Source organism: Pezoporus occidentalis, unplaced genomic scaffold (assembly GCF_034315485.1).
Source record: "Pezoporus occidentalis ecotype Australia unplaced genomic scaffold, CSIRO_AGI_Poc_V1 ctg23, whole genome shotgun sequence".
NCBI classification, from domain to species: Eukaryota; Metazoa; Chordata; class Aves; order Psittaciformes; family Psittacidae; genus Pezoporus; species Pezoporus occidentalis.
Window position 1 is genome coordinate 5,713,964 of NW_026914180.1, and position 12,111 is coordinate 5,726,074.

The 12,111-nt window shown below is 38.6% G+C and overlaps 1 protein-coding gene across 1 annotated transcript in view; it reads left to right on the top strand.

Moving 5' to 3' along the window:
- Positions 1-370: 370 nt before the first annotated feature.
- The window catches only part of UBE3C (ubiquitin protein ligase E3C), a 74,232-nt gene continuing 62,491 nt past the window's right edge, over positions 371-12,111 (top strand). The window contains exons 1-2 of the mRNA XM_062621491.1: positions 371-604; positions 10,445-10,498. Of these exons, the coding sequence (XP_062477475.1) occupies positions 539-604; positions 10,445-10,498 (120 nt within the window). The 5' untranslated portion in view covers positions 371-538. The remainder of the gene's footprint in view (positions 605-10,444; positions 10,499-12,111) is intronic.

Genomic DNA, 12,111 nt, shown 5'->3' on the forward strand with positions numbered 1-12,111 from the left:
TTCCTCGCAGAGGCCGAGGAGCGGCGAGCACGGGAGGAGCGGCGCGCGCGGGAGGCGCGGCCCCGGCAGTTGCGGGCGGTGCTCGCGCCGCCGCGCCCGGCCCTCGGGAGCGCGCCCGGTAGGCTGCGGGTGGCGGCCATCTTCTCTCCGTAGCCGGCTGCTCCCCCAGTGCAAGTGAATCAGCACCGCCAGCCCTCTCCTCCGCTCCCTCCCTCTTCTTCCTCCTCCTCCCTCCCACTACACTCAGCCGTCGCCGTCGGTCAGAAAGGGGGTGACCGGGAAAGCGAAGGCCGCGGCGAGGGGGTAGGGAGGGGAAGCCGGGCCGCCGTGAGGCGAGCAGCTCCACGGGGGCGGGCGGTGGGGACGGCGCGGGGCTCGCCTCGCCTCGCCGGCGGGCGGGCCGCGGGGTGCCAGCCGGGGGGGAGTTCGTGCCGCCCCGGGGCCGGCCGCTCCGCTGTCCCTGCCAGCGGGCCCGCGCCCCCTCGGCGGGGTCAGCTCGGGGGGCCGGACCCCACTCTAGATGGGATAAGCTGTAAACATGTTTAGCTTTGAAGGGGATTTCAAAACAAGGCCCAAGGTGTCTCTCGGAGGAGCGAGTAGGAAGGTAAGAATCGGTGCCTGTCTCCGTGTTTGTGTCTGTGTCGGTTTCCCTCGTCCCAAGCCTGCATTGCCTTCATGTATTTATCGTTATTTTTACCGTTGGGCCTTCAAAAATGGGAGCAGCTATGACTAAGGTTTAATGGAGGGGGGAAGAAATCTTCCCCTCCTGATGATATGTTTATCGCTGATCGCCCTGGCTCTTTGTTGTTATTTTTTTCAATTTATATATATATATATTTAATCAGGCCACACACATCCTAGTCTTATAGTGTAGTAAGAATTGTGGGAAGCGAGGAAATGTCTCCTTCGCTTGTCCTCCCTGCCGAGCAGTCTGGTTTGTTGTGGCTGGTGGCACCTCTTGAGCCCTACGTTTCTAGGGCTCCCGGGGTGAAGGAGGGAAGGACTTGGACACCTCCAGTCATTTATCTCAAGAGGGGAAGTTCCTGCGAGGATCCGCCTCGCTGGAGGGATGGCGGGGACCAGCCTTACACAACTCGGGATCAAAGCAAATTGTTGGGGGAGGCTTCATCCACGTGAGTGAGGGTGGCCGGGTGCCAGGTTTAGCCTTTCTCTGTCAAGTTCACGTTCAGTCAATTGGTCGTGTGCAGTGAGCAGCAGCTAATTGTATGCTGTACCCAGACTATTGAATCTCCTTGTATTTATCGGTAGAAGAGAAACGGAATGGTCTATTTAGATCTTGCTGATTGGACGGGGTAGTCAAATGTTTAATCTATGCACTGAAGGGCATAGAGCTGCTGAAGAACAAGGGTAAGGACAGTGTTTTTAGAAGTGGCCTAATTTATAAGGGTCACTTTATTTCATTATATAAAATACTGATTCCCCATGTTATTGGATGTGACTGCATGGGAAACTAGTAAGTGTTTTCATTGGTATTTTAAAATCTTAATGGAGTAAAAATAATTCTGAAATTTTTGTTACTGTGCACTGTAAGCAACTTGGATTCTGTAAAACTTCTGCGGTTTGGCAGTACAGTTAGGAAACGAGCTAAAATACTGCACCTTGTGATATTAAAATCACAGCAAAGTTTGCATTTTGGTGTGTTATCTTACGTAATTTATTAAAGATAATGTGTAATAGAACTGCATTTAAATTTGGCAGCTTTTCATCTGAATCATTTTCTATTTATCTGTAAGACATTTTTGTGCATTAGGCTACATACCAGGGGCATGACATGAGGCAAAAATACCATAAATATGCCCCAGCTGAAATTGGCAGGACAGGCACTTGTCCTCAGCTGAGCACTTCATGTACTTCGCAGCTTTTGACACTGACTTGCAAATAGTGTTTCGTGCAAAACTTGCTTCCTTCTACAGAAGTAAACAGCTGTTGTCATCTTCTTTTACCCCTACTGATCTCTCAATGAGTATTGATTAGAATTTTATCTGTTTTAATTATATTGGGCAAATTTATTAGTGTTATACAGGTATAAATAGTCAAGGGCACATATTACAAGCTAAAGGAAGTGAAAACTGAAATTGATGTACGACCTTCACTGTGCCCAATCCAGAGGTTGTGTTTCATGATCAGGTTGGTACTGACTAGCCCACAGATTTCATGATTTTACACTGGTACACTGAAGTGCTTGTGCTGCATCAGTGCACATCAATTCGTTGCACCTTCGGTTATATGGACATTATAGAATGCCATCAAAATAGAAGCTTGTTTCCAAAAACTATGTACAGTAGTAATGAAATAATTTATATAAACAGTACTAAGAATTACTTCTAAAAATGCAGTTTACGTGAACTTTATGTAAACATACTACAGCAGAGATTGGTGTGGCAAGTGTGTATATGGGTTCCATGAGTTTCTCATTATTTCATGTCACAGGCTTCTTGTGATCACGTTTCTCATGCCTATAGGCTTCGGTTTTACAGAAGGCTGAATTTTAAAATGTTTCAGCTTTTTGTGCGCACGGAAAAAATATTTCTCTGACAAACCCTCTTGTCCTCCCGAATGTGTGTAATTTTAGAAAGATGCAGCATATAGTTCTAATTCTGCATCTGTGCGATGTTCAGCTGGATGCTTAGCGCTGCCCATTTTAATTTTTGGGGGGGAATAAAGCACAACTGATAAATATTTGTAGAATCTGTATGCGGGCTGCTTAATGCTAAGAATTACTCTACCCAGTTTGGGGAAGTTGCTCAAATGCTGTTGCACCTGTGTAGCCACATTAGTGAAACTCTTCCAGTACAAAAGCAGGGACTCCAGTGCTAAAGATGCAGAGTCTTCTTGATGTGGATGCAACCACACCAAAGTAAATGATCAGCAAATCTGACTATTAAAAGCATGGATTTTGCTAATATAACTGCAGCTGCAGCTGGTAACTGGTGTTGGTCATGGGTCACACATGTTGATACCCTGTCTGACATGGCTGTTTATGTCTGTAGTGTTTTCATAGGCCTCAGGAGGGGCTGACCTCAGCAACTGCTATGGGTATAGGCACAATGAGAGAAATATAGTTGGGGATTTACGGCATTGTGGCAGTTAGAAAGGTACTGAATCTAGTGTGCTTTCTCAGCACTAACTTTTATGACATTTTTGAATAATAAAAGCGGAGAGCTTCTGGTTTGTTTTTACACTGTTTGCATCTTATGTTCACATGCGTTACGGTGGTCTGAACTGCACATGCTGTAACGAGGCACTTCAATCCATGACACCTTTTTGCCAAAGCAGTAGTCTTTAAGTATCACTTATTTTTGTTAAAATCCCAGATTATAGAATTAAAGTTCTCAAAATGACCATCACAGTGACTGATCCTTTCAGAATATTATTGTAATATTTTAATATTGCATTGTACATAAATGTTAAAATAGAGACAGTATTGTCAGTGTTTGGAATGTTTCCTCCATATCAACTTTCCAAAATCTGCTGATTCATTTGGACTATTTGCATAGTTGTCTGTGTGTTTGAGGTGTAGATACTGTGTTTTGTTTATTTATTTATAATTTTTGTGGTTGCTTCTTGTCACCTTTAAAACATGAGTCCATGCTTTATAAGGCTATTCAAAAGCTATTTTCAGATTTAGTTTTAATTACAACTGGCAAAACTTTTTTTTTTTTTTACTTCTGAAGTAAAATAGCCTTCAAAAATGAGTACTATTATTGGAGTTCAGTATCTGAACATCTTGAATGAGTCGTGGATTTGTTGTATAGGACAAGAACTGTTGCCTAAAAGGCTGCAGCTGCAAAATTTCTGTTGTGTGTCAGGAAGGAGAACAGAGAGTTATTTTGGGGGGGCAGTTCACATGGAGCTAACCCAACCTAACTCTGCAGTGGACAGAAACAGATGGTCCTTCACCTGGGTGGTTCCCACTCCATCCGTTGTATCCCCTGTAGTGAGCATACTTCTTGAAGGTGGCATGTCACCATGCCTTTTGGTGGCAGCTGGCAGGTTTCACCAATTTTATCATGAAGTTGGATTCTCAGTGGGATAGTGCAGAATCTGTTTAACTATGTCAACTTTATTTAGTACAGTCAGGCCTAGTGTTCCTTCACTGATTTTATCAGAGTCAAGAAAAATATGAGGTATCAGTCCCTTAGTACATCTATTCAGGGGATCCCCGTGCCTGTGCTGAGATGTACAAGGGGCTCTGCAGGTCTACATGGTTTGTTTAGGTTATGAAATGTATTAATGATGTTTTGTAAGCCTTTAACCAGGAAAAATGGTTAAAAGAATATTATTAAGTCAAATGTACAATATCACTTGAGATATCTAAACTGTACTTTTATAAATCCCAGAAGTATTTAAAATAGAGTATTCTTAGAGAATTTGTGATACAGATGGGTTAGTACTGTCATGACAGTGAAAGTGAAACCAACTTAACTGAATTTCTCCTTAGTTTTTGGTTTGGTTTTTTTTTTTTTGTGGAAAATGTGGGAAATTTCTGATGAAGAAATAGTGATGACTCCATCTCTATTTTAAAAAGTCTCTAATTTCTTTTAACATGGACATTTTTAATAAATATATTCAGTTTACAAAGTTTGTTTGCATTTTATTTTAGTAGTTACTGATACACTTTCTTAAATTAATAGTATAACATTAAGCATTAAATTCCTTATATTCTCCCCCTGCCCTGCTCTCAACTGTAAAAGTGCCTTGTTTGGTCTTTGTTGTCTATATTCTATGCATTAAGTAACTTCTCAAGGAATAAAAATTAATGATACAAAAGCAATAGTCTCTAAGATTGCTGGTGCATAAAGAAATCTGCACAGGCTGGGATTGTTTATAGTGATAGATGTCTGTAGGATTTAAGTGATGATGGGCCAGATTTAAAAAATAATTGTTTCTCTCTTGCTGATTGAGGAAAGTTGTTACTAACTTCAGGAAGAAAGAACTACTCTTTTATTCTATCTTACTTAAACCTATACCAGGTCACCACTGGAAAGGAAATGATGCTAGGGGTATATAGCACAGGTTTTCTAGATTACAGTTACAAATTTACAATTTATTTTTGAATGGTGGGAAAGAATTGTACTGCTTTGCTCTGAAAGACCTTTGCCCTATAGGCAAATGGTGTAGATCCTTATGCGAGTACATACCTCATTCTGAGTCAGAACTGTGTTTTGTCCAGATACTGAAATGTCAAAGCTTAAGTCTTGAAGTATTCTTTGAATTTCATATCTGTGGTGTAGAGACCACCAGGTTGTAAAATAACGATGGTATGTCAGTAGGAAGCTAAGTTAATGTGTACTAAAGTCTTTTGGACTTTTTCCACTCTCAGTGACATTTAAAATTCTCATTTCAAAGGAAGCTATGAATGATGGAGTTATAGTTAGCTGGCAGCAATGATTACACTATTATTTTGTGATGTGCGGTTTTCTCAAATTCAGAACAAATTATTCTGCTTTTATAGATATGGCTTTTCCTTGCTTGATTTTGAGAAAGTGAAAAGTTAGTCAACTACAATGAGGCATACAATATACATCTTAAAAATCATAGTAGAGACAAATGGAGTGAAACTACACCAACTTGTTTGCATTTCATCTGGACTCTAGAGCCTCCAGTCAAGTCCTGGTTCCCCTGTGCATGGCTTTGTAGCTCCTGTGATTAAAGTGGTTTCAGATGCTCCCTGCATCCTAGAGTAAAATTTGAGCTAACATGCTGAGATGTTTTCTAGCAGGCACTGTGACATTGATTTTAGTGAGGTCAAGGCTTTCCCTGGCCAAGTACCTCTTCCTGGGCATATTTTAAGTACTTTAAAATACTTTCTGGAAGAAGAATATAAACTCAATTATGATATAAATTATCAGTGATATGAAGACTGGCAAACTCTTTTAAAGCAGAGCTTTTCAAGCTGCTGCACATGTTTTACTCAGGCTGGCTGAGCTGTGTGTCCACTGGAGTTTAAATTGTTGAGGTCCAGTTCAAGACATTGTTCTTAAAATGCTGATTTCTTTTAATATTCAGAAAAGAAAAAAGTGGCATTTATCATGCCTAAAAGAATTCTGGGAACTAGGGAACACTGTTGAGAACCACTTTGGAGGGGTTGTCTCCCGTTGTCTACCTTTGTTCTTTAGAAGTAAATGCTACAAAATCTTCCTTTTATTTGTTGAACTTACATTAAAAGGCATTAATTATTTTAATTGCTTAGGTCACTTCATGTGCTTTGGTAGCTGTTTCTGATTTTTATGTGATTCAAACTAAATTCAGATGAAAAGTCATGTTCCTCATTTTTAAGGAAAGAAGGAAGATGGAAGTTCTTGGGTTTTGTAGATGAAAACCATATAAGATTATATGCTTGTCCCCCAAAATTAAAAGATTAAGTGCTTATTTGTTTTTCTTTGAAAATTTCCTGAAAGTCATGCCTTGTACTTTGCATGTTGTATTGTAATGATAAATAGAAAGCATTCCCAACTACAGAAAAAAAAATACACCTTTGTGGCTTTTTGAAAGAGTCAACAAATATTAGAAGTATTTGAAAAACGATAATTATTTATACATTTCTTTTCCTGAACCTGACTTTTAGGCCAGGAGGGCTGAAAATGTTTTCTCGCTCTTGATGCAAAAGGTTAAAATGTGAGAAGACTCATCATTTGTGTATATATATAATTTGTTATTCAATCTTTGCCTAGGATATATAAAGGCTAGGAGTTGTGTAGACATGCTCTTGTAACAGAAGAGTGTATTTCAGCAAAATGAGGGCAAGAAAGCAGTTTTAATTAATTTATCTTTTTCTTATGTATTTAATTAGAGTCTTTTGAGCTTTGAGATTGTTACACTGTGAGATGCAGCTGTTCTCATCAACTGGTCTGTTACAGCAGTGATGTGACTTTGAGCTTTGCTGTGGTGAATCATATGGTACATAGCAGTTTTAGCCTGATGCACAAATTAACATTTCAAATATTACTTAATGTTTCTTTGATAGTAGTCACAAGCTTTCCTTTCTGTATACTGTCCTCCATCTGCTTCCTTGTTTTCACCTCTTTCTCCTTCTGTCTTATTCTTTGAGTCACCATCCATAATGTCTCATTGTGTTTTGTTGTCGCATACCGTTTGCTGGCTTGCTTCTTTGTGTCATGACTCACATATTTGGAGAAGAAAACTTCTCAAATTGGGCTTTTCATGGTCCTGTGGCTTGCATGCTAGAACTTGAGGTTGGTTGTCTTTGCCAATATCTTCTGGTGGAGGAAGAAGCAAACAGGAAAAGGACTGCTAGTAATATACTAAACATAGCACAAAACACGCAGATAGCATATTCACTGTTTTGCATTTTGGAGGTCGAGCTCCTGAAGAAAGACTATATTATAGAAGTGTCAGGAATTTATAGAATCATAGGATAGAATAGAATTTGACTCAGTAAATGGTTTTTCACTCCTTTGAGTTAGGATTGAAGGAATCAAGACAAGCTGGTGCTTCATTCCATTTAAAATACCTGCCTGGCTACCTTGATAAGTAGACTTGATACCTGATGTCTGCCTGTTCCGCAGGTGAAGAGAGAAGACAGCATGACTGTTGCACAAGTGAGGCAAGGCTGATGCGAGTAGGAATGAGATAGGTGTGATCTTCAGGAGTCACTATCAGATTATCTCATACTGTGAGTAAATCTGTCTGTAGGTAGGCAGGAAGGGGTGGTGGAATAGCAGCTGTAGCTGTCAGCAGTCATGTGACCATACAGATGTGAGTTGTCAAATGTACATCTATAATGCTGTTGATATTCAAGACCAGCCAAAGAGCAACAGCTGCTGAGTTTAGCTTTTTGTCATTGTGCTGTTTATTAAGAGGCAAGGCTGGGAGGATTTCAGAGATGATTGTGCAGTTAGCTGTCTTTAAAAAATAATTTTGTTAGGGTGCTTTGTAGGTGAAGGAAGATTATTTCATAGCTCTTTTTATCTCTTTCCCACAGCAGGTTTGTTTTCTGTTGCATATCTGCTGTTACTTTTTAATTTCTGAAGAGACTGTATATTTTCTTTGGGTTAAATAACTCTGAAGGAGATATATTTTTCTTGCATTCAGTTTAAATATGTTAGCCATAGTCTTCATTCCATTCCTTTGTGTTTCTGGCCTGTCTGTGTCTTGTGAACAAGAATAGTATTATTCGACTGATCATGTTTTTTAAGTGTAGGATATACTTACCTAAATATTTTATTCTTTAAGACAGTTCCTCTGTCGTATCTAATTTATACTTTAAATAGTTGGTGTTTTTCTTTACAAATACTCAAAGCAAGTATGTGACATTGGCTAAAAAAAATCAAACGTTAAGTTTTTAAAAGTGGATTGGTTTAAAGAGTGCTTGCTTCAAAGAGGCCCAATTTCCGATCAATGCAAAGCTGGTGATACACTGAGGATACGCTGCCCTCTTGTAATATCCCTTCCTCTCCATATACTTAAAATTACTTGTTTCTGATAAGCCTTCTGGCTGCTTGTTTTCCTTTATCTACTAATTCCTTGCATTTAATGTTTGCATTTTTTGTACCATTCTCCATGCATATGTAGTAATTTGTCTTCCCTTTTATGCACATTATTTTGCTTTTTCTTTCAATGTACTCTGAAGTGTAATGACAAATTCAGCAGCTTTGCTTCTAAGCAGAAAAGCTGTTTGCATGGTGCTAGCTGCACAATGAAACTCTCCAGGCACATAGAAGGGATGTCACTGATCACTTCTAAATAGGAGCCTCTTGTTAGCTTCTTTAATACATTGGGTATCAGTTGTTGAAAAAGAAGTGAAGTCCTGAAATTTCAAGCTGTCTGTTGGTTATTTCTTAATTTAGTACATTATTTTGACTTTTTGTGTGTAAGGTCGGAACCTCTTGTCCCATGTTACCAAGCAGACCTGGAGCCATTCCTGTTACTGGGGTGGAGATACACAGTCTTATGTATGGATTTTGTAATGATTTGTTTATACTGTGGGAAAACCCCTCTCTTTAGAGGGCAATAGCTGTAGTTAGTGGTGTCTTTGGCCATAAATACTGTCTTTAGAGGAAAAGATGGTTAACCTTCTTGTGGGATTTTTCTTTATGCTTGCTGCAGTAAATGACCTAAATTGCAAACCAAACTTTAAATTCCGTTCTTGCATCTATGCTTTTGTGGGTGTTTTTTTGTTTTTGGTTAGGTTTTTTTTTTATTCTCCATTGGTGGTCTGCGTCAAATTATTTTCTATCCTAAAGAATCATTGCCTTGCTTTTTCTATCATACCCCCCCCAAAAGCAGAAGAGTTCTGGCTCATGTTTTTGTATCGTCATACAGACTTTGAAAATTTCCAGCACAGTTGTTTTAGATGTGGTTAAATATTTTATAAACATTTGTTTGCTAGCTTCAAATCTATTTTTATGTCTTCAGATTAATTTTCAGCTTGAGTGTGATTGTTTTTTCTTCTCTAGAATAAAAAAGGCATATGGAGAAAAAGGAAGTTGTAATTTGTATCAGAGACAAAAAAGGAAAATAGTTTCCTTAAGCTATTGTCTATTTTAGACTTGATTTGGAAAGGTGCCAGGGTACTTTCAGCTCTTATTGTCTGGACTAGGACCTGAATACTGTGCATGAGAAAGGAATAATTTTCTATATTTCATTGGAAAACCATCCAGTAAGAGGTTCCTGCAAATAAAACTTTGTTTATATTTTGTAATCTATGTGTACTGATTTAAGATTGTGTTTTAAAAACTGATGCACAGGTTTTCTGTTGTAATGGTGGTGTTCTTTAGAGGTCTCTTGAATATTTTAGTATTCTTTCCTTTTTCTCTGTTGGATAGGTCACTGTCCTGAGAGTTTGTTTGTAGCCTTAGTTCGGGTGAAGAGCTCAAAATTTTAAAAGAAACAGTTCCTACCATTTATGTTACACAAGTCTGTTTTGATATCTTTTCCAGATAAGTTTTGAGGAAAAAGGTAAGTAAATGCAAGAACGCATTAAGCTCTTATAGGTTAGACAAAAAACATGGGATTTTGGACCAGTATGTGGTACCTTTGAATGTGCCACAACTTGCTGTATGCACCTGGGCCAATGACTTACATACGCTCCAAGCAAGGAAAACACTCAGTAAACATTTGGTACTACCTGGTAGGATTTGGATTTTATTATATTTGAGCTCCCCCATTTGTGCATGGATGATGTTTGCCTACATTATTGGGATGCTGAGAACACAAACCTGGGAACGGATCAGTACAGTTTGCTGCACTTTGTCTTTTTCCTTTTTACATAGCTTCCCTCTGTCACTGCTTTTGAGAGTGCTGTTAATGTACCTGTAAGTGCGGAAAGCAGTTAACACTTTTCCCCAGTGTTTTATGTATTGAGGACAGTTCCCAAAGTAAAGTCTAGATTAAATATAATGAACACATTTGAATGATGTTTGAATGAAAATGCAATAGTACCTTTGTTTGTGTCTTACAGGAAGAAAAGGCTTCTCTCCTGCATCGTACTCAGGAAGAAAGGAGAAAACGAGAGGTAAAGTAGACTGTAAGCATTTGCATGCACACTGGATTTTTCTTTGATGTAGTAACATTTGCAGTCCAAAATACTTCCGCTGCAGTCGTACAAAATTGAGTAGTATGGAATTTAAGTGAATATGTTAATTTTGTAGGTTTTTTTTCCCCTCTGAAAAAAAATATTGGTATTCAAAATTATTTAAAATGTGTAACCATGTAGGTTTCATGCTAATCGGAAAAACAGCTGTTTGGCCCTTAAAGGTGTGCTTGACCCATGCAGGTTCTGCAGTGGCTCCTCTGTTTCTGAGGACAGTTACTGATTTTTGTTCTTTCCAGCCTGGCTGTATGAATATGGACCAAGTTTAAGAGTGAAGGATTTAACCAGTTAGTTCAGAACAATGTTATGAATGAGATCTATGATCATTGTGTACTTACTAGCATACCAACAGACTTTTTTGCACTTCAAAAACTTTTTGCCACGTATCACCATACATTGCCATTCAGTTGCTTAATTCTGTCTGCTGCAAAGCTGGTGCAGAGTCGTATACTTGTATCTGTGTATGTACAGGCACACAACAAGTCTGTATGGCATACATTAGTTTTTCACAAAATGAATGACTCTTGAGAATAAAAACAGCTATGGCTTTTCAAACAATGCCTGCAGCAGAATCTTAGCAGTGACCTCAGATTTAAAACTTTTGCAATTATGGGTCACTAACTGATAATTGTGTATTTTAAGGTAAAACCTGTACCTAGGGAAAAGGAGAACATACCTACTTTTTAGTTAAGCGTTACATTATGATTATAAAGAGACAGTGCCTCTCTGTAATTGAAGCTCTCTCCTCCTTGCCCCCATATTTTACACTTTTATTGCTAGATACTTTGAAGAGAAAAACATTCTTTGGCCTATCAAAATTTTTATGTTGGTCCATGCTTTAGTGGTAATTAGAATCTTTTAAGTATATGCTTATTCAGATAAATTGCTTTAGGAACCAGGATTTCCAAGAAAAATAAAATAGGCATTGGATAAGAATTTCATCTGGTGTTTCGCTGGTCAGTTCAGGTTAAGAACTTAAGTTGAATATGTCTTTCTGGGCCAATAAATTAGAAATCAAGGTTTTGCCCGCTGAAAGTTCATATGAAGTGTATTTTAACAAATGTATTTCCCAAATGTATTTTAACAAAAACTTACAAAAATATTTTGATGTTTTATTTTACTTGGTGGCCCTCAGAATTATGAGCCTATTATAGTTTGAGCATTGATTAGGTTAAAATTTCTCTTACCAAAAAAGCAGGCTTCTCTGTTTTTGACTTTCTATCTTTGTAGTTTCTTTGTAGCTCTAGGTTCCCAAGCAACTATTTACTTCCCTCTTTCATCCCATAAGAAACTATATGGACTTTTATTAGAAATGTAATTACAGCAGCTGCTTCCCTTATATATTAATCGTGATGGATATGCTGGAGTGTTGTCAGGGGACTTACTGAAATGCTCTTTCCATAGTACCTTAGAGAAGCTGGCTTTCAGTTCCTCAGAAAGGGATGATTTTAACTCCTCTTTCTAGCTGCTGAGGACAACATCATAAAAAGATTCACTTTATATTTCTGGTTTGAAGAAGAGACCAAGAAATTTTT